The sequence below is a fragment of the Oreochromis niloticus genome, linkage group LG23, assembly GCF_001858045.2.
Source record: "Oreochromis niloticus isolate F11D_XX linkage group LG23, O_niloticus_UMD_NMBU, whole genome shotgun sequence".
Lineage (NCBI taxonomy): Eukaryota > Metazoa > Chordata > Actinopteri > Cichliformes > Cichlidae > Oreochromis > Oreochromis niloticus.
The window spans coordinates 6389890-6414982 of record NC_031986.2 but is presented as its reverse complement, the minus strand read 5'-3'; the positions used below and the strand labels follow the sequence as shown (position 1 = coordinate 6414982).

General features: G+C 41.4%; 2 protein-coding genes across 6 annotated transcripts in view; both read right to left on the bottom strand.

The window, feature by feature from the left end:
* nbeal1 (neurobeachin-like 1) overlaps positions 1-13177 on the bottom strand; it is a 54902-nt gene extending 41725 nt beyond the window's left edge. For all 3 annotated transcript variants that reach the window (XM_005449973.2, XM_025902829.1, XM_025902828.1), the window contains exons 1-2: positions 13082-13177; positions 12165-12562 (exon numbers count right to left, since the gene is read on the bottom strand). In XM_005449973.2, coding sequence (XP_005450030.1) covers positions 12165-12215 — 51 coding nt within the window. In that variant the 5' untranslated portion in view covers positions 12216-12562; positions 13082-13177. The remainder of the gene's footprint in view (positions 1-12164; positions 12563-13081) is intronic.
* A 2601-nt stretch (positions 13178-15778) lies between these two features.
* stradb (STE20 related adaptor beta) lies at positions 15779-25082 on the bottom strand. Of its 3 annotated transcripts, XM_005449970.4 has the most exons (12): positions 24866-25082; positions 24154-24482; positions 23473-23553; positions 20807-20909; positions 20592-20713; positions 20391-20499; positions 20103-20226; positions 19811-19982; positions 18598-18702; positions 18238-18494; positions 18081-18123; positions 15779-17948 (listed from the first exon to the last, which is right to left on the bottom strand). In XM_005449970.4, exons 2-12 carry the CDS (start codon positions 24163-24165, stop codon positions 17760-17762), a joined length of 1317 nt encoding a protein of 438 aa, XP_005450027.2. In that variant the 5' UTR covers positions 24166-24482; positions 24866-25082; the 3' UTR covers positions 15779-17759. The 3 variants fall into 3 exon arrangements, with proteins under 3 accessions (XP_005450027.2, XP_025759227.1, XP_013124392.2); XM_025903442.1 differs by lacking the exon at positions 23473-23553; XM_013268938.3 differs by lacking the exons at positions 23473-23553; positions 24154-24482; positions 24866-25082 and having other exon boundaries at positions 20807-23160.
* Between the last annotated feature and the right edge of the window lie 11 nt (positions 25083-25093).

Below are 25093 nucleotides of genomic sequence, written 5' to 3'. Positions count from 1 at the left end.
GCTGTAGGATGAACCCCTGACCAACTAGGTGCATGCATACCAGTGCATGCATGGCGCTGCAGAATGCTTGTGATAGCTGTTTTGGTTCAGAATGTATTTGAATACAATGTTTCCTGTTTTATATCCATGTGGGCAACGTTTGATGGATTTACCTCAATGGGGTTCATCTATTCTTTTTTATGGGTGCTGGAAATATGCGTCATGTTGCTGTCAAAAAGGACAGTAGTGTGGTCATGTGGCCGTTTGTGAATGCAATAACTCAAGAAGGAGGCAACGTAGAATTTTCAAATACCACAGGTTTGTGTCATGGTAAGCGCTGTGTCAGGCAGGGGTTGGACCCAAATGCAGGACTCTGAGACAGAGACCTTAAAGAACCAGCTTTCATTTGCTGGGAAAAATGAACTGAGAAACAAAAGACTTGACTTGACTTGACCTGACCTAACGAAAGCAGACAAGACATAAAAAGAGAAACAAACATGTGGACATTACTGACTGGAGACACAGAGAGGCAACATGAAACACAGAGGACACGAGAAATGTGAAAGACAGGGAAGACACTGAGACAGAACCCTAAAGACTAAAAACTATACATAAGCACAAAACCCACAAAGAGAACAAAAAACATGGCTGACACTGGAATACTAACAAAACTAAAAAACATAGGAACCCTGGGTCACCAGACTCAGGACCATGAGGTTGAAGGGTAGCACTATATTTTTGAAGAATTAAAAACAATACTTAGTTGATGCTTAAAGCTGATTTATTTAATTAATTTGTATCCAATTTACTTGTGTTAACGTGGTGTTTGAGGTCTGATTGACAGATTGACATGATGGTAAGGTGTCCGCTACTCTGCTTTGAATATTAGTATGAACTTGACACAGTGATTACTTAATGGATTTTCACCAAAATTGTGCCCAAGTTCGAGACCATATTTGTTGGTTGTTGTTTTTAAGGCTTTTCTCTAAAAAAAAAAAAAAAAAAAAAAAAATCTTTACAAGAATTGCTAGTTCCCCTAGAGCACAAGTCTCCAACTCCAGTCCTTGAGAGCTACTGTAATGCAGGACAGTAGCTCTCGAGGACTGCAGTTCGAGACCCCTGCCCTACACAGTATTTATCACCCCGACGATCAGAGGATTCCCTATGAGCAAGCATTTAGTGACAGTGGGGAGAAAAAACACTCCCTTGTAAGAGGGAGAAATCTCCGACAGAACCAGGCTCAGGAAGGGACAGCCATCTGCTGCGACTGTCTGGGGAGGGGGAATTGAATTTTTTTTAAAAAAAAGCCAAAATGATAATTATTGGAGCAAGTTAATTAATTTTTTGTTTAATTTAAAGATTTAAAGGAGTATTGGGTTTTCATTGTGAACAAGCGTTTGCAGTATAATTCTGCTATTAACTGCCTTTTCCAATCCCTGCTTGTGGTTTTTTCACTTTTGTCCGGGGTCAAAGAAGCAATACTGGAGACTTTTGTCCCTCTATGCTCCTCATGTCAATGTAGGGGGAACTCTTAGGGAGGCCAGGGTCAAAAAATGGATACCGCAGAATCTCCAAGGGTTTGATGCGCTGGTTTGCATCCAAGCAGCCAACATCTGTTTAATCAGGCTGACCAATAAATATATGCCACTTTCAGGACCTGTTCTAACTGTGATTAGTTGTTTGAGGTCATCAAGATGCTGAAGTGCTACATATCGAGTTTCCTGGACTTGGTATCCTGTCTCATACTGAAATTGTTCTCCCGTCTTAAATATCCAGCGCTGTTTACTGTACTCGTCTTTTCGGAAATAATATTCTGTGGCCATGTCGCAGTCTAGAATATAATCTGGTGGCTGGGCCTGAGTGTCTATGATGAATTGCAAAACATCAAATCCATACTCCCAGGGTAGAGTGGCAGCCCTACAGCAAGCTCCACAGCTACCAGCCACAGAGACCACATGTCAATTGCTTCATTATATGGAATATGAAGCATAACTTCGGGTGCTCTATACCAAATTGTCTGCACACAGGTACCGGGAATCACTGCAGACATGGGACATGCTAGGGCAAAGTCAATAACTTTGACTTTGACAGGAGGCTCATGGCGGTCCATAACCATTATGTTTCCAGGTTTGAGGTCAGTATGCACTATACCAACAGAACTCAGGTAGAGCAGAGCATTTGATAGTTGATGTAAAATTGGCCTCAGTTCTCTTTATGCTGCTTTTTGATCAAGCAGTTCAAAGTTTAAGCAGATACACTACCTGTCAAGGAAAAAGTCGTTCCACTTAACAATGTTGCAACTAGAGTTTTCAGGATGAAAATTTCCATTTTTGCCTGTTGCAAAATTTCAGGTTTGTTCTTATTGATTTTAATAGCCACGGCTTTGTTGGTTTTTGTACTTCGACATTTGGTTACGAGACCAAAGGTGCTTTCTCAGAGGAAAGCCTCTACCTTGTAGTGCTTTCCCAAAATGCTCCCTTCAAATATTTCACATGCCAAAGTGAAATGTGTTGGTTTGCTCTTAAATTGGTGAGAAACGTTTCAAAATTGTTTTTGGTTGCTGTTGTAAAATTCTCTCAAAACTCTTCTAATTTTGTTTGTTTGTTTGTTTGTTTGTTTGTTTGTTTGTTTGTGTGTTTGTGTGTGTGTGTGTGTGTGTGTGTGTGTGTGTGTGTGTGTGTGTGTGTGTGTGTGTGTGTGTGTGTGTGTTTTATTTTTCTATTACTGTTCACACTAAATTTAACCCCTTTCAATTTTTTATGAGTCAATCAAAGAAAATGTTAGTTTTGGAGAATTTTTAAATTATGAAACTGACAATTATGAAACTTTGTTTGTTTATTTATTTGGTTTTTCTTTTGCATACCATGTCAAGCTTTCCTGTGCATAATTATGTCCTAGATTTTGGAGAAAACAAGAAATTGATTAAAATGCTCTATTTTATTTTAAAAATCAACAGATTCATATATTCATATTTATACAAGCAGTGTGTTTATGTGTGTGTGTGAGAAAATTATGTGGTTCATACAACAAGCTGCAATGTTTGACCCGACTTTTGTGAACCTCTTCTCACAGCATTGCTTCATATTCAGAAGCAACAGAATTTGAATTTAAGGTTTAGCGTATACAAGCAAAATAAGAATGAGAGGTCGTGGTTCCTGTAACTGATAGTGACACACGTGCGTTTTTTCTTAGGGCGTTAAAGCTAAAACTTGCACCTGACTGAATGGAAAACAGGCCCGGCAGTGTTCCTAACAGTCAAATTTCTAGCAGCCGGCTGACCGGCATTTCCTAAATTCCATGGAACAATGCCCAGAGAAAGATGAGATATTAGCATCAGCTGCAGAGGAGGACTGGCCAGACAGGAACAAACAAGACAACGCACACAAGTGACAGTGCTACAAAAAACTGCTCCGGAAATTTCTTTATTACTGTGACAACCAGCATTACACGTAATATGTTGCATTAGTAAATGCAACATATTTAGAACAATGCATTTTTTGTCACTGCTACATCCTTTGTGCTATAACATTACATTTTCTTTACCTGGTACCTGACTTTATGTTTCGCTTTATATAAAGAAAGACCTATGTATCATAATTAGATGAGGAAAAGGTAAAAATTGGTGCACAAAAATTCCCCGGAATTCAGGAAATAAAGTCTGATGTTCAAAATTTCTGGCGGAGGACATCCAGACCCTTCACTGAGTCCCTCCCCATTGCTCACACAAAATCGACGCCAACTGGTCTGACCTGAGGACACTGAAAATGAATGGCTGCAAGCAACATGTACAGAAACATCTTTTTCACATTGTTCATATAATCTCTGAACATCGAGCATAATTGATGGGTGTGTGTGGCAGTAACAGCATTTGCAAGTAGTATTGTTACAGCAGACACTGCAACAGGGCTTCAACTAAGGATGATTTACTGTCTCTGATTAATCTACTGCTCATGTTGGGTTAAGTGCTTTGTTTAGAAAATGTCAAGTTAGTGTTTTGTTTGCTTAAAAACCAGAGCTGTAACAACTAAATACTTGCTAATGTCTCTTAAGAAAACTACTAAAATGAAAAAAACAAACAAACCAAACAACAACATAAAACCCCCACACAAATCTGATTGTTTCAGCTCTGTATCACAGACATAACTCTGAAAGCATCATCGATTCATCATACACAAGTTATCTCTTGTTCAAGCACTCTTACAAGATGCTGTCATAAGGACTTTGGGCCATCTGGAGGGTGTGAGTGAGCAATCTAGGTCAAGGAGAACTGAAGAGTTAAACATGGCAGATTATAGTAACACTCAGTTTATTGAGCATTTGGTAGAGTAGTCTGACCACTACTCATTCAGAGGTCTTTAAATAATTAGATTGTGATTTGGTGGTTACCCCTCTGACCCCCTTTATAGGGTTAATTAAAAAACCCGGAGCATTTTAAAGGCCTTAGCATTCACTCTCTAGGGAACTGCCTACTGATATTATGACAATCAATCCAGTGAAAACTGTGTGAGAGCTAAAAGTCTGAGCCCGTTCAAGCCATGAGGAAGTACAAGAATTTTGAAGCGATATCATGCTACTCTTCTCATTCTGTTGCAGCTGCTCACGCTTCTGCCTAACGAAATTTGTACAAAGGGAGCTATAACAAGAACTCAACACATACAATGCCTGTATGCAATATATGTAAAACAAAAATGATTTTGACTGGATGTTAAGTAACTCTGTATTTGGCACTTTCTCATTGCTGTGACTTCACTTATGTGGGAGCTCAGAAAACATCCCATCATTCCAAAGGCAGACAAACAGGAAGACCAACTTGACAAATAAATAATGGAATAATCCACTCCAGTGACTTTTATCCACAGACTGTATATTAAAGACTGATGCCGTTACCATGACGTCACCCATTGGTTTTGGACTCTGCATTCTGAAGCCTCAAATTAGCATTTCGGCTGCCACCCTGTTAGCTTTTTGGAGCCAGAAGTTGTCATTGCCAGCTGTAGTTCAAGCTACCACAAGACCTAGAGAAACAGTTGAATATTATGATTTGTAACCTAGCCAAACCAGCTGCAGCTGGAAAGTAAAACTTGACACATAAATCGTGAGGCTGGTTATGAGTGACAGATAGATAGGACATTAAAATTATATTATACTGAGGATGGGGTTAAAATAAGTCACAAAATATACTCATCCAGGCAGCCAGCCCATATAAAACCTATGTTTGGGAAATGGTGCAGGCGAAGGCAATTCATAAACCAATTTACTAAACTCCTTATCAAATCACTGCATAAACAAAAAGAGTTTGGAGACTACAAATTCAGAACAAAAGAAAAAAAATATCAACTGGAAAAAATAGATTCAGTGTTTCTTAGCCAGCACAGCCCCTGGCTACAGAGTGGGAGACTGCTTCTGTCTGCGTGTCAGAGTGGGAATCAGCCAGCGCTGTGCTATTCCAAGTGAAGTCATCAGAATAATCCTGTGACGCTGACCTCCGTCTGCATGTGTGTGTGTGTGTGTAAGGAAGAGACAAAAAAAGAAGAAAAGAGGGAGAGAGACGTCGGACTGGAACTCAGCAGCAGCCACGTGTGTAATATGTTCTGCTAGGAGGCCATGGTCTGTCTTCTGTGTGTGCTTCTTTCCCCATGTTACCCGTCACTTACACCAATGACAGAAAAAAACATTTATTATTGGATGGTGTCGCGCTGCTCTCTAACCAGAGCAATAAACAGTCTATTGTCTTTATGTGCATATGAATGCTGCTGCCAGGAAATTAGAAGATGATGATTTAAGCCAGCAGTTTCCCTCTCAAGTGAGTTTGTGACTGAATGACTGTGTGTATGTCTCTTAAAGAATGTCCTCTTTTAGGCAGCAGCTTGGGAGCACAGATGCCCATTGAGGGTTTGTACTGTGGCAGGCGGGGGACACACCCTGCTCTACATCGCCCTGTTTATCCTCAGCCTTCATCACAGGCCTCTCTGTCACACTCACACAGAGTAAGAATCCTCAATCGACAGCAATCACCTTGTCCAGACTCCCACAATATTCTTGTGTCCCAATGTGTATACAGACAGTTCCCATGACAGAATCACATGCCTCTATGATTTAGTTCATTATCATATTAAATTCTATGCCCAGCTACTACATCACAATCCCAAATATCTGTTTAAACTGACCTCTGTAAAAGGTCACCAGCAAGACAGACCAATGCACGTCCTTCTTAACAGAGAAATCCCCACTGACCCCAGACTGGATTTATCAATAGCTCTCAGTCATTTTGAATGTCAGAGACATGCATGAACCAAAAGAAAAAGCTGAAGGGCTGAAGAGAGACCAACGCTGGATTTTCTAATAGTTACTAATTTTTTTAAAAAACGATTCCTTCTGGAGTCTATACTCATTCTTGACCATCCATTTATCTTCTACCACTTATCTGGGTCCAGGTATAGTCTAAGCAGCCATGCTCAGACGCCACTCAACCAATCACCACCTCCAGCATCCTCTGAGGGGAATCCAAGGCGTTCCCAGGGAAGCTGTTTCATTCCTAGAGCATTAAACACTGCTTTTCTGTCAATGCTCTAAAACTCTAAAACTGTATGCCGTCATTTTGCCAGGATCTTTAGTTGCATCATTTTGACTTGATCTGTTATGAGATGCTAGACAGGCGTGGTCAGCCAGCTGGTCGGGTGGCAGTTCAGGGCAACCTGGTTAGGTGGAAGTGGTATAGAGTCGCTGAAACCACAATGTTTAAAGGCCTCCTCCCTTTAGATTTAATAGACGGCTGTGGTTTTTCTGTTTCTGCCACCACACAGGCTTACAGCACTACCCATCACTCTGTGACAACTCCTCTGGCTATGACATAAGTGCCATAGGTGGGTGTGTGTGTGCGTGTGCATAGGGGTCCACACTGCACGAGGCATGTCTGATACACCCTGTTAGTGACATCAGTGTTATTCCAGATATATTCATAGCATGGAGGAAAATGAGAAGCAAGAACTGCACCAGGGAAGAAAGTTAGCCTGAGGGAACAAACTTCACAGAGCAGCTCATTCAGTAAACCAAAGCCTGAGTGCATGAGCTTGTCAGACTGCGTGAGGTATGGCATATGCACATGTTTATGTGTGTGTGTGTGTGTGTGTGTGTGTGTGTGTGTGTGTGTGTGTGTGTGTGTGTGTGTGTGTGTGTGTGTGTCAGCAGAAATTAGACTGGGTAATCTACTTGAGCGAATATGTGAAACTTTGAAACCTTGCACCATTTCCAGCTTGACTCTTTTGCTTCCTGTTCCCACCAATGCTTTCAGTGCATCCTGATTCCCATAAGAGCAAGGGTTTATGCAAATTACTGGCATTTGCTCCAATCCAGTGAAAAAGCAGGGTGGTGTGGGGTGACATCACACAGGATGATGGTTCTGTGAATCCCCTGTGTTGTGGACAGTTGACAAAGAGAGTGAGGACTTTTCCTCTTAAGTTACCAGAGTCAACTTTAAAGCCACAGGAGGGTAAAATGTTCCCTGTGGTTGGTTAAATCACAAAGGCTTTTCTACAGCACACAATGGCCTTAAGAGCGGAACTGGCACGATTCAGGAATCTGCTAAACCCTCCACTGTCTGACAAGCCCTTCTGGATAAAATACTGGCGAGAGAGCAGAGCTACTGCGCCACTGTATGCCGGCAGCCACCATCGCTGCTGGAGGACAACACTATGGCACGAACCAATGACAGTCAGCGAAGAGGATCGCTCGTTACATAAGCATCTTGGCTGTTGTCTGCGACCTCTCTGCTTCACTATAACTCAGAGAAGCAAACTGGAGTCAGTCTGCAGATTCTCATTGAAATGCACACAACATAATAACTGATATCTACCAATACATTAATTCCTCACTTATGTCATTTAGAAGCATTAAATAATGAATAGCAACAGCACTTTTCAAACAATGTAAATGTAATCATACAGACTAAGCTGTTACTATGTTTCCCAACTATTCCCTACTAGCAATATATAACGAAAGGTCAAAGATACAGTAAGCATTCCTTTGACCTTCTGACTCTATGGTAAATATTATTTTACATAATAATGTTCAAAACTTTAGAGTGCACAGCCTGAAACTACACTGGAGGACAAATTACTACATTCTGCCCACCTATACTTCCCTAAATACTCAAAACAACACCAAATGTGCATCAATCTGTGGTAGGAAATAGTCCTAAGAATTGTTATATAAACTACAGTCGCCAACTGTTTCAGGAAATGAATGAAACAAAACAAAAACACTATAAACAAACATTTGTCATTCAACAAGGGAAAACAAAGGCCAATATGCCAGCGACACATGGTGCTGAGTGTAATCTGAAGGCACCTAATTTATTATTTGTTTTTTCATGATTACCCTACCCAAATAATAAGCATGATGTATAAATAGATAATGCTGTGATGTTGTGCCTGTGTTCAGATATGGCTAAATATGACCTGGTGCATACACAAACACCAACTCCTGCACACTTCTCCACACTGGAACTGATGCTACAGCTGTTCAACCAACAATTTCTGACTTCATCAGTATGCCAAAAGGCCAGCTGCCACTGCTGGCTTAAAGTGTATTCAAAAGTAGTTTTATAATGCCATAAGTCAAACTTCTAGGACAGACACACGTCTGTCTAAACACAAAATTGCTTCTTCCTCTTTCAGTACCAGGAATCAAGTGGTCAGGTGAATGATAATGATTCAGAGAGAGATCATCACAAAGCAGATGTCTGACTGACAGAACAGGACGAGCTGGTTCTCCCAATGGGGCCGAGGGCTGGTGGTGTTGTAAAAGCTTCTACTGTCAACACCACTCACCCGACTGACTCCTCCTTAGACAACAGTGCCAGTATTAACCTCTGACACTAAAGGCTGTCATGACTCTACTGTTGCCAATCATTAACCAGGCAAGGCACATGAAGGAGGTGTGTATCAGGATGAGTACACAAATATGACAGAGGCCTCCAAAGTCATCTAACTGAGTAACATAGTCAAGTTTCAGGAGTTAATGATTATCCTGAATGTTGTATTAAGTCTTAAAAGTGTTACAATATTGCAAATTACTAACTCTACGATAAATTGCATTATCATTGAAAGTTGAATTAGATGTTATTATAAACGTTAAACTATAGCTTAAATGCAGTACTATGTGTTTTACTAGCATTTCATTGCAAATTAGGCAGTTTTTTCATGTATTAATTGCTTTTTAATGCTAATGTTTAAAAGAACTCCAACTCCAACTCTTTGTTGCCTCTAACAGCATGTGGTCCGATTTCAATGTCAAGGACTTGAGTCAAATTTTCCAAGAAAATCCATAGAATGTGACGTTTATGCTTATTCCCATTGCCTTACTCTGGCTCCCAGCACAAAGACTCAACACAAGCTCCACATACAGACAACAAAACAAACAAGACTGTGGCATCAGATAGAACTTAGCTAGTGACACTGTTAGCGAGAAAGCAAACTAAGTTTAGCCAACTAGCTGCTAGTTAGGCATTATGTAATTTGTGTGCATTTGCAGATAAGCTACTGTTAGGTGAAATTGGTTATAAAATAGCTATATCTATGTAATGAAGCCCATCCTGGAATTTGGCCATCAGGGGAAAGCTGGTTACTGTCAGCAGAGCATTCGAGTCAAACTGTTTGGTTTTCAGGACCAAAACCTGATGCAGAGTCATCTTTCTGGCTAACGGACAGACAGTATAAAATATAGTTGTAGCTTATGGGTCAGAAAAGGGAAGTTAATGTGGAAGAGATTTAAAAGAAAAAAACTAAAAATAAAATAAATAAATGAAAAATTTATCTTGAAGACCAACAGAGTAAGCTGTTGTTGGACAAAACTATTTAGAGTTAGAGACCTATAGAGTTCTCTGTAGTGATCTCCCTCCTCAGTTTATAATCATTTTGTAAATCTTGCTCAAACTGTTTTTCAGAATGGAGGATTATCTGTGGTACATTCTTTGGATAATCACTTGTCAATTATAAGATGTTAGCCAAAAGAAGAGCGCTTTCACAGTCAGAGCTGCACTCCATCCTGTTTTTTTTTTTGTTTTGTTTTTTAAAATATACATGGCGGCAGTGGAAACATTCATATCAAGGCTTAATAACTGGACATTGGGTGACAGCACAGTAGCTATGTTTTTTAATCTTTTATACGGTCTCTGGACTAATGTGTAGCGCTTTCTTCTAACTCAGCTGGTCATCTTCAACTAGCTGTTGCCATGCTATCACTGTGACTAGCAAAGTAATATGTGAGTTGAAATGGCAGTTGGTGATGTAAATGATGTAAAGTCATAAAGTTAAATAGTATTGGCTTTTCACAGTGAAAGCCAACATAGGGGCAGTCAGCCAGCTAGATGTAACTTAGCTACATAACAAGTGCCTAGCTGGTTGCTTCATCCAAGTCAACCTTGTTCTTTTACTGATACTTAATATACACACAGCTGGTCTCCTAGCTTTTGGAAAAATACATGAATAATAATCAAAGGCAGTCTTGAGTGTGCCCACCGTTTTGGCCAATAAAGGTTTGAACAAGCTACCCGCAAAGACCAAGAATGCACTTCACTTAGCAGCTGTTACGAGAGATGGGTGTTATTAATAACTGTGGTTTTCTGAGCTTACTTAGAGCTCCTTTAAGATCAGGCTTCCTACACCATTTCATAAAGGAGCTCAAAGCTTTTGCAGAGCTCACTGAATAAAAACAAGGACAGAGCACCCTCCACCCTTCAAACCGTTTAAGATTTTCTAATGACCTGCAGAAGCCCTGAAAACAAGGAAACTGTTTTGCTACTTTGCAATGAGAAAGAGTTGGGAAGAGAAAGTTGTAATAAGAGGCCGGTTGTAGTTAAACACTTGGTGGGACACAGCGTGGCTGGTCTCAGAGCTCAGACAAGAGTTAAGCCACAGAAAGAGACATTCCTTGACCAATTTAGACCATGTGACTAAAGGCTAGACAACCCACACACAGACCATATCATTAAAATGGTCTGCCCCATACTGTGTAGATCTCCCTAGTGCTGATTAAACAGGCTCTGGGCTTCAGAGGTGTCCTTGTCAAATAGCATTAGTATGAATGCAAAGCTCCAGTGTTTCCCAGCATTGTAACAAGATCAACAATGATTCACTTCACCTGTACATGCACATGTATATCATATATATTAGAATGCATCTCTCGCCACGTCTCTTTTGCTTCATGCAGACATAAAGATTAGCTCAGTGGACTCTGGCTGAAAGCCAGGCTCGAATGCAATGATCCTTCCTTGCAATATAATGCTCAGCCAATGCAAAGAAAAAGTCCTGCTAGAGGAAATGTAATGTATATGCTCACTTTTTCACAAGTGACTGCAACAATCTCAGAGACCCCAAACACCCAGCTCGCTGGTATTAAACACTCTGTGTGTGTCAGCATTCAAATGCTTTACTTCTCAGGATGAGGATTACTGGATGTCGTAATCTAAAAGTAAGAGTAACAGCTTCACAGCCCTCCACACTTCTCAGAGGGCTGTGCACGGTACGTTATTGTGAGGGATTACTGTGGGAGGTAGGTAGTGTGACTGCAGCCAGGCTCACGTGAGGAGCGGCTCAGGCACGCCGTTTTGATTGGATGGCAGGATGCGCGCATGCTTTATCACAGGGTGAATTAAATCTTGCCAAGAGCTGACTCAAAGGGTGCTGTCTCTACTCTGGCGTGCCTTCATTCATCTCTACTGGTAAAGTAAGAGAGCATTAACAACATATCACGATCATGATACAGTCAAGAATGCATCCTCGCTTGGGTTGAATTTAACACTCATTAGAAACCACATCCACCTGACGTTATGACAAAATTTGTCCTCAGTGAATTAATTATTCATTTATAAACATAATGTGTCTCGCTGCAATAATTCCTTCAGGATCTACAAGCAATTTCATTAGCCTGCCTTTTACCGCAATGCACTAATTGTCTTTGCCTTCAACCTGTCTGTCAGCACAGGCTGTACTTTCTCATAACCACAGCCTGTCAGAGCAAATGGGCTTAATCTGTTGCTAGACTTCAAAAAACATAAATAGCATGAGCGAATAACCTCTTTGCCAGGGAGGAAATGCCCTCACTCGGTCCATTACTTCACACCAATGACATTTCCACAGGGGAAGTGTGTGTGTGTGTGTGTGTGTGTGCAAAAGGAGAAACCTTACCTTGGTGCAGTAGAGCATCCAGACTTCATACAGTCTCTCGTTGGATGCCATGGTGCCAGTGAGGGGTACCCTCAGGCTGCGGTGTCCACAGAGGTCACTTCCCTGGCTGCTTCATGGTTCCTCGTCATGAGCTAAACGGCTTCATTGCTTCAGTGCTCATGACTTACCAACTCTGACAAAGGTGTGATAGTCCTTTTAAAAAGAGTGGGAAAAGCTGTGCAACGTGTTGAGGCAACAGCCTGATAGAGGGAGACTTTTAAAAAATATATTCCATGGCAAAGGAGAAATGTGAAGCCCCCGGAGTGCAATAGCTGGAATTGCTGGAGCAGCTGGGCCTCGACTCCCACTTTTTTCCCCTCCCGGTTCTTCTGTTGGAGGTATTCCCAGCAGCGTTTGCGCTATCAAGGATAACAACACAGACAATTACGTATGATGGAGGCAGGTGTTTGGTCACTGTAAGACAAATGGCAAGGCTATCAACCGCGAGCAACAAAATACTTTCAGTAACGTTACTCCCTGTGTACTTTGAGCTGCCCAGCTGGCTCCGAGCTCAGATGTACTGTGGCGGTCAACTACGAGACAAAACACATACATATAAACATGTCTATTTCTACTGTGTGCTCTACTGATAAGCTGCAAGCAGACTAGCTTATTCCGTACAGTCTCTTCGGCCACACTGGGCAAACACTGCTGTGTAGTTAACCTTACCTGACCAAGCTCGCTATAAGCTAGCTGTCTGTCAAAAAAATAGCCTTTTTCTATTTTTTAAGCCACCATTTCTCCTCCTCCTCCTCATGTGACACAAACGCTGCGTCCGCCAATGCCTGCCCGGCTACAGAGGGCTCACATGAAAGTGATAAACCGCTAAAAACACCAGAAATAAAAATAACCCTATCGATAACTTGCAGACCGCTCACCTGTGCAAAGAAAAGACCAACTGTCACTGACGCCGTTTCCAGAGTTGTTGGTTTTACGTCCAGCGTCCGACAACAAGGACGCACAGCGACTTCCTGTGGACTAACGCTTTGACTTATTTCAAAATAAGAGTCGACTATAAACTATATAATTTCTATAAAATAAACATATTTTATTTAGCTCCAAAATTTGGAAAACACCAGTGTTACAGCTGCCAAAACTGTAAACACCTTCATAATCAAAATGTCATAAATAAAGTAGAATACTTTGATGAAACTAAAATAATTACACGTAAGAAGCTGAATATAACACCATAAGGAGCTTATTAAGTTTATATGATGAGCCACAATTATACTCTCCCTAAATGGAAACTATGGGTTGTGGTCTATCTTGCTGTCATAGTAGGCATATAGTACTATTTAGGAAAATGTAATGGCTCGAAATAACAACATGTTCTGGTCCTATAGTTATAAGAAATAAAGACATGCCTAATATGTAGTCCAAAGCAAAAGCAAGTGTAAAAGGAATATTGTAATGTACTTTTGTTAAACTAGACTTAAACCTTAGTACTTCATATACTGTACACAGTATAAGCGTAAAGGGGGATTTTAATTTGGTGGGGGAACCGGATAAACAAGAAACTGCAGCGTCTAGCACGAAAATACAAAAACGAGCCACTCGAAGGCGTTCATGAAGGCGAGGGTGTTTTTTTTAAATAACTTACTTATCGTTTAAAAATGAAGCTGCTGAATAGTGACGAAATATGCTTCTGATGTATATTACAATAGTCAGAGTATTTGCGACAGTTTTCACTCACTTACGTTGTCGATGTGGACCTACGTGGTTACGGTCTGTTTGTTTTGATGTTCTATTGCCGCCCAGTGGAGCAGAGGAAAACTACAACTTTCAGACCTCTAGAAATGGTCATATGCAGAAAGAATTAGTATTGCCGCTACTACTGAGTTCACATCAGTGATACATTTATTCATTGAGAAATGAAGAGTCTTTATAATAAAGTCTTTTTAATTTTTATGGTAGTTTGATTTTAATGGATCGAGTCAGAATACCAACCAAAAATCCAGAAAAATCGCATGACATTAACTTGATAAATTGATTTGCATGTCATGAGTGAAATAAGTATTGGCTACCCAAGCAAAAAAATGAGTTATTATTGGAGGAGAAACCCTTGTTAGCAAGCACAGCTGTAAGACGTTTCTTGTAATTGGTCGCCATGTTTGGACACATCTCATGAGGGAGTTTGGCCCACTCCTCTTTCCAGAAACTCTCTAAATCCTTTAGGTTTCTTGGTTGTCACTTACAAACTTAAAGCTTTGGTTCGCTCCACAGAAAATTCTACATGACTGAGGTCTGGCCTGAGGCCACTCCATAACCCTAATGTGCTTCTTCAGCCACTCCTTTGTGGCCTTGGCGGTATGTTTTGGGTCACTGTCATGCTGGAAGACCCATTTATAACCCCTTATCAGTGTTCTGGCTGAGGGAAGGAGGTATTCATCCAAGATTAAAGAGTACATGGCTCCGTCCATTTTCCCCTCAATGGATTGAAGCTGTATTGTACCCTTAGAAGGAAAAACAGCCACAAAGCATAATATTTCCATCTCCGTGCTTGCCTGTGGGAATGGTGTTTCTTGAATCATAGTCAGCATTTTGCTTCCTCCAAGCATTTTGGTTTCGTCTGACCACTGATCACCTTCTCACCAAGCTTTTTGCTGATGGTCTTGTAGCCCATTCCAGCCTTGTGGAGAACTACAATCTTGTCCTTGACACCCTTTGGGCTTGCCCATGGTGGTGGAGAGGTTGGAATGGAAGAAATGGATCCTGTGGACAGATTTGCTTAATATACATGATAAGTTGAGATCAGGGGTATCTGTAATTGATTGATTGAAATTTAAAAAGTCCTAAAACAAAGACACAGAGAAAAAGTCCTATCTACAGAATATATAAATGCATCACTTACAATTCTGAAGGATGAGAGCATCCCGCAGTTTTTCTGCAACAGGCTTAAAACATCCTCCATCCTCTCCTCTGCCATCCATTCACTCTCCGTGTCTTTCTATGCCACTATTATATGTCATTACATTTTCTTCTACTTCTGTAGCTTGTGCATTGCTGGGAGTCTCTTCCTGTTAAAAGGGAGTTCTTTCTCCTCACACTTGCCAAGTGTTCCTCCAAGATGATCAGCAGAACATCTATGAGAGAGGCCTGTTGGAGTTCCCTCTAGTATTGTAGTACCTACCTAACTTTGAGAGAGCACTGCATATAATAGCAGACCACTTTGCTACTTAATTTTCTTCAAGTTCAAAAAATAACCAGCTTAATTTTTTTGTTAGTATTAAACACGTCTCTCACAACGTAATGCAGCGTACTCACATTCAGAGTGTCACATGCACCATACATTTATACAGTGCTTTATTCTACACCTTAAAGCACTTTATCTACCTAACATACACATAACATATTTTATAATCACGACTTAACCTAAGATGCATGTCTTTGGATTGTGGAAAGAAACTGGAGTACTAAAAGAAAGCCATGCAGGCACAGGGAGAACATGCAGACTCCAAACAGAAAGGCCGCAGCTGGTAGGTTTGACCCACCTGGGACCTTGTTGCTGTGAGGCAATAGTGCCAACCATCACACCACCAAAAGACAAAAACTGCAAAAAGATTCATGAGGACAAGTTGGCAAAACATTCGGTATCATTTTATAACACGTGTATATATAAGGCTCATACAGCTACCATATTTGATATGTACTGTAAGTCACAGTTTTCATACACAGTACACTTAATCACAGTTACAGAGAGATCACTGTATTCTAAATGCACGGTTCAGTAAAACAGAAAGGCATTATTGGAGAAGTGGTCATAGGGCACAGTAGAAATCTTCTTTCCATGATCGGAACAGGAAACTTTGTTTTTCTATTTCTACTTGTGGTTTCTAACTACTACATGGAACACTAGATATATTCTATTGCTCACGTATTCTATTGTTCATAGCATAGTTTGCCCCCCCCCCGATGTATGACAGGTTTTAAGGATACTATACAGGAACTCTATGTGCATATATGTTCAAGCCTACAGCAGGAATGTATTTACACAGCTGATTGTGGATGTGTTGTTTTGTTGTTCTGTTCTTTAAACAATGTAGCCTGTGGTAAAACCAAAGAGTCTAATTTTTGAATATAAAAAAATAAGTATATGACAACAATATATATATAACTTTAGGGAATAACCAAGGCCTCAATTTAAGAACCTTTCTTAAAATTTGGTGTCAACAAAACGGTCAGTAAAGAGTTGTCATGAAACAAATTAGCTGGCTACAGGCAAGCTAACTGGTATGCAGACTAACCTTTTTTTGGCTGTACAGTATTTTTACGTTTTGGCAAAATAACCGTTAAAAGCTTGCCGGATTAGCTATTAGCAGTTTCTGTTTGCAGTGTACCCATGAGTATAAAGGTCACTTATACTGACTTACTTTGTCACTGAAGAAAACTTTAAAATGTGATTATTCTTATGCAAGTTTTGGAGGACCATGCATATTCTCCCCCCAAATCTGCTTTCAGCTCTGAATTTGAACATTTCTAACACAGATGAATATATATGCACATATGTTTAAATCTAACGTAGTGTACCTTTCACTATTCACAGTCCATAAACACAGTGCCTTAAAGTGGACCTATTTTGCTTTTTTTGGGCAGCATAGTGGCACGGTGGTTAGCACTGTTGCCGCACAGCAAGAAGGTCCTGAGTTCAATTCCACCATCAGGCCGGGGTCTTTGTGTGTGGAGTTTGCATGTTCTCCTCGTGTTTGCGTGGGTTCCCTCTGGGTACTCCGGCTTCCTCCCACCGTCCAAAGACATGCAGCTTGTGGGGATAGGTTAATTGGATAATCCAAATTGCCACTAGGTGTGAATGTGAGTGCGAATGGTTGTCTGTCCCTGTGTGTTGGCCCTGCGACAGACTGGCGACCTGTCCAGGGTGTACCCCGCCTCTCGCCCTATGACAGCTGGGATATCCCAGCTGTCCTGAAAAGGATAAGCAGAAGCGAATGGATCTATTCTTGGATTTGTATCATGTTAAAGTAATACCGTCATCTCAGGCTGTGAGCACAGAGGAATTAACGAAGGGCAGCCAATCAGAACAAAATAGGCTTAAGTAGAGTGGAAATGGTCAATTTTAGGCACAACATGAACAGAGCATAACAGGTCCACTTTAAAGAAAATTCAACACACACATGATCTCTTACAAAAAGTGGTTACTATTAAGAAATAACTTCTTGGTTGTACCAGAGTCACCCACCTGAAAAAAGAAATGGAAACATGGATATAACACTTTAAAAACAACAAAATGCGCACAAACATATGCACAGCTGTTTTCAGGGGGGCTTTTTAGCAACTTGTTTTTTTCTCTTTCCTTTCGCTCGCTGACGGTCCATTATTATCGTTACTATAAAATCAGAGCAGCTTCTTTGTTCCAGCACCTTCACAGTTGCCTCACCACTCTGTGACCCAAAAAGTCACCTTCAAAAAACATTAAAAAAAAAAAAAGAAAGCTACAAAAACGATTTAAAAAGGCTCAGAGAGTTGGGTTAACAATAAAAATTAAAAGCACAGTAGAATTTGGCCTCATTGCTTTGCTTTGATTGTCTTGTGTTTGGCTTGCTAGTCAATGGAAGTGTAGAGGCTGCAGTTAGGAGAAATCCCAAACGGCCTCGGTGGAGTCGGCGGTGGCTGACGCTGGAGTATGACAGGAAGGGGTGGGGGGCTGGATACTGGAGGGTCCTCAGGACTGGCGAGGGGCACTGCTGGGTACATGAGACTTAGGAAGGAGTCTCTGGTGTGCCTCTTCACCTGTAACAGAACAGAAAGTCCCTGCTCAAACATCCAGTTTTCAAAATAAAAGCCTACTCTTTTAAATTTATTGCCTCTGTTCTGTTTTTGGACTTTTGCCTTCAAAGAAGACGTCTGACTGAAGAAACCCACCTGCTTGAAGAAGGCGTGGGTCAGCAGCTCAGATGCTGATGGCCTGTGGAAGACAAACAGAACCAACACCAGTATTAAAGTCTGTGTGTCTGTGCTGTAGGTGAATGTGGTTGTATTTCTTTTTAATTCCATCTGACTGCTGTTTCACTGAAATCACCTGCGCTCAGGCTGCTGCTGCAGACACAGCTGGACCAGGTTGTGGAGGGTGGCAGAGTGGTTTTTGGGTCCAGGGCTTTGAGGTCGGTCCGTGGGAGGAGCGGTGGTGCTGTGCGTCAGGCTCCCCGTGGCCACACTCTCTCCAATGCCGGAGTCCACCCCAGAGCGCGACACCTTCAAACCCCCCAGCTCTCCAAGCGGGAAGGGAGCCACGTCCAGCAAGCAGCAGTGGGAACCGCGCAGCTTCTGAAGCAGCATCTGAGTGGCAAGATTCACACACTGACACAAACTATAGACAACGATGTCAACATTTGTGTGTAGCTACACATTCTTCTAGAGCAGTTTGGGTATAGCTGATTACCTGAGTGGGTGGCATGTCCTGGAAAGGCACCCTGCCACTGACTAGCTCACAGGCCACAATGCCCAAACTGTAGATGTCTGACTTCACTCCATAACCGTGCAGGTCCTACTGAGGACAACACCAAAGAGGAAATGTATAACAGGCTAAATTTTAGTTTAAAATTTTTTTTTTGATCCACTCTAAATATTGTCATCTAAGACAAGCATAGAACCTTCAACCATCCTACTGATCAGCCAACAGGACCAAACTCGGCTTAAATGGAGACGGAATTAAGTTAAAAGAGCTCATGTGTGTAGGGTGAGGAGCCCTCTTACACACAGACACGTTTGTTTGGCTATTGTTGTGTGGACTCTATATGTAGCCACTTTGACGTTGACCACTGGACTATCTTGGTGTTTAGAAACCTGATGTAACAAGCGAGGAGCTCACTGATGAAGTGGCATGCTCACCTGTTTTAGGGAACATCTGTAAATTTTAGCTACTGAAACATGTGTTTACACTCTTCCCAAAGCGCTGCACTAGTAAGATCTGATCTGATATCCTTGTGTTGGTGTTGTTTCTGCATCATCATTGGTCATTTTAACTGACCAATCATGTTGTCTGACCATTCAGTTAGCATTAGCCAAGAAGTTCGCTAATGCTATTAAAAACCCAACCGGTCGCAGCAGATGGCCCCGCCCCTCCCTGAGCCTGGTTCTGCTGGAGGTTTCTTCCTGTTAAAAGGGAGTTTTTCCTTCCCACTGTCACCAAAGTGCTTGCTCATAGGGGGTCATGTGATTGCTGGGTTTTTCTCTGTATGTATTATTGTAGTGTCTACCTTACAATATAAAGCGCCCTGAGGTGACCGTTGTTGTAATTTGGCACTGTATAAATAAAATTGAACTGAATTGAAAAGCCATCATTAGCAAACCAACATGAATAACCTAAATTTGGCTAACAGGAACCTATCTTGATAATATATGTATCATATTGTATAAACTAATAAAGAAAACACCAGAAATTGTTTGTTCCAGAAGAGAATTTTCTATAAACAAAGGCTCCATACAATGTGATTGGTCAGATGTAACGTTTAACAACACCAACATAGAGATATCAGATAGTCTCACTGACTATTGCATTATTTTAAACTATGATTTATGCAAGGTATGGCAGAGCAAAAATCTGGAGCTGGGGATGTGCAGAATCCACTTTGAAGCGGAAGCGTGACACCGACCTGTCGCAGTAGTTCAGGGCTGAGCCAGGGCAGCAGTGCCGGGCTGTGGTGGGGCATGTCAAACACGGTCCTCATCCTCTTGCCCTCACGCATCATACAGTAAACACTGTGGAGCCCTGAGAGGTAAACACGCCCCTCCCCTGACAGCAAGATATGACTGGCCTTCACCCCTCTGAGAGGAGAGATATAGGTGTAAAAAATACACATTACAAAAGATACAAATACTCTTCCCCTTCTAACACATATGCTGTCTTATAGCCTAGCTTTATAGTGTCTTGTAAGTTCCACTGACCGGTGAATGTAGCCCATCCTGTGCAGGTATTCCAATGCTTTGAGCACACCGTACAGCAGGTACGCTATCAGGGATTCACTCATTCCATCTGGGAAATATGTCCTCAGTAAAGTATCTGCAGAACCTGCACAACAAAGCAGAGGGAAGAGACCAGTTGAGCAGCTAATTATGGAGCTAGTGCTAGAATTATAAAAATCACAGCACAGGAAAAATAACCAAAAAAAGCCACAAAAGCTTCTACATTAGGATAAAAGGATAAAACGCTGTGGATGTGTGGTTGTGGCTGACCGTAAGCCATGAGCGGTGTCAGGACCCACAGCTGGCAGCAGGAGCTGAAAACCAGGCGAGAAGTCAGCAGGTTGGGGTGACGGAAGAGCCGGGACAGCAGTACCTCATTCTGGGATTTAATATAGAAATATCCAGTGGATAAAGACACGTGTACAACCGCGTATATCTCAAATACATGACAGCATGTAGTGCTCCGATCACCATGAGCTGCAGCAGCTCCTCCTCGGTGCACTCGTCCAGGTTGGTCTGTTTGACGGCCACCAGCTGGCCAGTAGGGATGTGGCGAGCCATGTTCACCTGGCTCAGATTATTGAAGCCCCGTCCTGTGACACAGTAAGTCGGCATGAAGTGAATTGCACTGCTATTTTTTTTTTAAGATCTTTAACTCGTTTTTATGCTTGGATATGTTTCCTTACCCAGCTCTGACAGTAGCTGGTAGTGGGCTGGCTCGGCCGACAACCCTGTGATGTCATCCCCACCCGCTGGGCCCTGCAGAGTGTACTCAGAACCGTCACAGCTCTGCAGGGATGCACACACAAACATCCGCAAAACATATGTCAGTGACCTCACTACAAGGCCAGCAGAACAGAAAACATGATTCAGGAGAGAGCATACACAGATTAAAATGTACAGGAAATCATCTGCGACTGTCTTCATATTTGGCTCCTCACTCTGTTTCTGTCATAACTCGTGCAAAGTCTAAGGTTTTTTTGGCAAATGGCTTTTCAAATAGTGCAGAGGTGCCATTGTGTATTTAAGAGGTTAAGAAAAGTCATGCAATACACAAATACCCCAAATAAATCATTAGTGTTTATAAGCACAAATGTGTATATGTTGCAAACAAAATTAGTTTGTTGAAGATTTTATAAACTTGCGAGTCTTATTAACCTTACAGACATGTAATCGACACAGACTGTATCCTGTTCTCTGGTGCTTATGAAGCAGTGTTGGTGCTGAAATTGGAACAAGCCTGATGGAAAGACTAAAAAGCTTTTTGACCTAACTATTTTATCCTGAAACGTCTGACTTTGGGCGTCTCTTCATATCTAAGGTATTTAAATCACTGAGATAGTCCAACAATATACAAAAAACAGCAGACTAAACTACTAAAGAGAGGAATCCCTGGAAGTAGGTCTGTTTCAGATGACATCAGAGTTTAAGCACTGAATAAAATCTACCTTTGTTGATACTAGCATGCCTAAACACCATGCATGAGAAGATAAAAAAGGCGCGAGGGTGTAAAGTCTCTGAATAACAATAGAAGTGTATGAGTTCAGCAGGGACTGAACTCACTAAATGCAACAGTTTATCCTGGAAAGATCACAGCTAAAGACATCAATTACATGTTGTGTAGTAAAACATGCAATACTTACTTTGAAAAAAATAGAGCAAACTAAAGTCAGTCTTCACAATTTACAACATTCACTACTTTGTAATATTTTAATGCATCTCTTCTGCAAAAAAGAATCATCATTATTCTGTTATTTTCACTTTTTCCTAATTATTTCATTTAAATGTAAATTAAATGCAATGATTGCCTGATTCAAGCAAATATTAATCCCATCTTTGCACACAACTAAACATCTGTAAGGTTTTAAAGGGAATGCAGTCGAGCCCAGAGCAGAAGGAAACATTCATTTACATATTTGACGAGTCTCAAATATGTTTTCCGTGAACACAGCACCAATGTGTTCATTGAACATTTTCCCACTAATTTCTGTACTGGCTGCACTGAAATTGTTCCAGTTGTGTTCACAAACTGGAAGCAAGCAGCTAATGTAAAATAATACCAATGGGCAGGATTTCCTCCTGTCCTCCTCCATTTGTTGAGCCACCAGCTGCCTACAATCTTTCTTCATCTACAACCGCAAAGGAGCTGAAGTGTCACAGTGACATTGGGTTTCTAGTTTGCTCCGCACTGTGTGAGGTGGCTGCCAGCAGGTGGCGCTGTGACACAGAGAGGAACAAAGGGGAGTGCGTGAGGGGAGGATGCTTGGGAGTTTCAGTGATGCAGAGGCTTTCTGGGGATGTCTGTTTCACAGAGACACTTGCGTATGTCTTGGACTGATTTCAGGGATACACACTCCACCCCAGGATTTACTCTGCATCAGCAAGAGGAAGTGACATCACACATTAGCTGTACATTCATAATTATTATTAAGTTGCTAATAATGCATATTAAATATGAAGTACTCAATATAGAAGAACGCATCTAGACTGGAAAATTTTAATGTTTTTGGTGAAGAGGTGGGGGAAGGAGCTTTGGAGTAAAGTCTGATGATGTCATAGTAACGCCCCAAAACCTGAGGGTATAATATAACAGAGCATTCAAAATGTAACAAAAAAAAGTTGCATCATTGGAATCGTTGGATGCTAATTTATTGGAGCCTCAGGTATTATTATTAGATTTAAAGGGAACCTATTAAGTTACATATTAATTCACTAATGAATGACCACATTAAACACGGTCTAATGAAGTTTCTAATAATGTGGTGAGTGTATGTACACTTATCAGTGTATTTTTGGCCATCTAGGAGGCAAAAATGTTCAGACTCCTGTAAATGTTGAATAAGAATTTAAGTCAATCATATGTAAATTTAGGCTGTTATAAACATGGCATAATTACTATCTTGGTATACGAATATTTGAAAGTTGTATAACGTGGTGTAGGGACTTGCACTGCACACTTGTACTGTTCTGCAGGTCTAGTCAGTCTAAACATATTAATGTAGTCATGAGCAACCTCAGTTGCCTACCAGTCCTAAAGCAACCTGTTTTATATATATATATGTATATATATATATATATATACATACATATATATGGACAATTACATTGAGACCTAATTTTTCTAATCTAATCTTTCATTTTAATTTCAAACTTCAAAGAGAAAAAAAATGAGGTTAGAAATGAGCATAATAGGTCATCTTTAAAATGATTTCATCCTCTTTTAAAGCTGTCTTTAACAACACTGAGTAAGTAATAAGCAGCTCCAGACAGGTGACAAACGAACAGTGATGATACGATGAAAGAGCATCAGTGTGACGCCTGTCTCCATGCTGACAGAGTCTTGGCTACTGACCAGGAACTGGTGGCTGATGTCCTCATAGCGCTCCTCTATGTCCATGGGCTGGACCTGAGCGTGGGAGATGCAGGAACAGTCCTAGTGAAGGAGGGGGAGGAGGAGCACATGTGAGACATGCTCTAAAGGAAGAGGAGGAGGAGGGGGGTGGAAAGTGTAGGGTGATGTGCTGCCAGGCAGCGGGGGATTGGATGGGGTCAGAGTGAAATGAGGCAGAGAAGCAAGCACAGGGGAAGTAGAGGCCGTGGACGCACTCTCACCGGGGCTTTTTATCGGAAATGGTGAATGGAGAGAGAGAGTTAGAGTGATGGTAACAGGCAGCAAAGAGGCAGCCTATGTGTCCCAATAGAGTGAGAGAAGAGCTGCATACATAATCAGATGCACCATTTAGATGTGAGGGATGTGCACAGGTAGCCAGTATTAATATCTAACCTTCTCAGATTTACATGTGTAATAACAGCCTTACTGCTCGTGTTACTCACAAACTAACAAAAAAACTGATTTGAAATCAGCTGATGCCAAATGTATTTCTGAATGTCTATACAGAAGACTAATTGAACTCAGCATGTCCCAGCACCGGCTTGAGACAACTGATTCGTGACTATACAAGTAACAGGTCACCCATTCAGCTACACCAGAGGGCATCAACCACGCAAAACACATGCGGAGCGATATTCTTACCAAGAAAGACATGGAGTCCTTTTGGCGATGGCAAAACCACAGGCTCGGGCATTCATCCGCTCGCAGGCTGCAGGAGACCGATCGCGATGGAGGGAGCGCAGCAATGTAATGTGAGACACACCAAGAATCTCCCCCCACCACCCCACACCTCCACTAGACTAGAAAGCAGCCAGCAGCAGCAGCATTACATCTAGCCACAGCCATTCATCCATCCAGGCTGCAGCTTACCTGGCTGCATCAGCTGATGGAAATGGAAATTCGCCAGCGAGTGTCCCCGTTCAGGAGAGTCGCTGTTTTAGCTTTGGGGAAAACTGAGGGCTGGGGTGATCCTGGAAAACAGAGTGCTCTGTTATTAACTTCTTTGTTTATAGTTCGTTCTTTCTTTTTTCTTTTTTTCTTCTGTAAGGTCCTTGTGTCACATTTCGCAATCAAATTCATCCCCACTTCAATGTTACATTCACTGCAGCCATTTCAGTAAAAGCAGTGGATGATTATTATTCTACTGTCGTCCATTAATTAATATGCCTGTTAAGCTAACTGTCACATTTTAACTAGATAATTAGTCGTTGCACGGATTAATTATTAAATGTCAGGACATTTACGGGAGCTTTTGTTTTGGTAGCGGAGGACATTCATAAAAATATATATTTGGCTGGTTGAGCATTAGAGTAAAACCTGGCAGTTATATGAGGAAAGAAAAGGAGCAGCTTACCTTCACCTCACAGCAGCTCCGCGCTTTCACATAAACAAAGCAAAAACACCAAGGACACCCCGCTATCCTGAAAGACTTAGCGTTTACAGCTCACACCGCTCCTTCATTTTGTATTACTTTATGGGAAAAGTAACGAGTTTTACTGTTAATGACAAACCGCATAATAAGCCACAGCGAAAATGTTTTTAGAGGACTTTTAATTTGACACAGACTGCTGACGCTGAATAA

What these genes read in the sequence shown, in the direction of transcription:
- stradb (XM_013268938.3), bottom strand. Translation starts at nt 21,047, where the DNA reads ATGAAGACAGTCGCAGATGATTTCCTGTACATTTTAATCTGTGTATGC. An exon ending in CCAGCTACTGTCAGAGCTGG is followed by an intron (nt 20,714 to 20,806) that starts GTAAGGAAACAT and finishes ACTGTGTCACAG; the next exon opens with GACGGGGCTTCAATAATCTG. An exon ending in CAGCAGCAGCCTGAGCGCAG is followed by an intron (nt 18,124 to 18,237) that starts GTGATTTCAGTG and finishes TGTCTTCCACAG; the next exon opens with GCCATCAGCATCTGAGCTGC.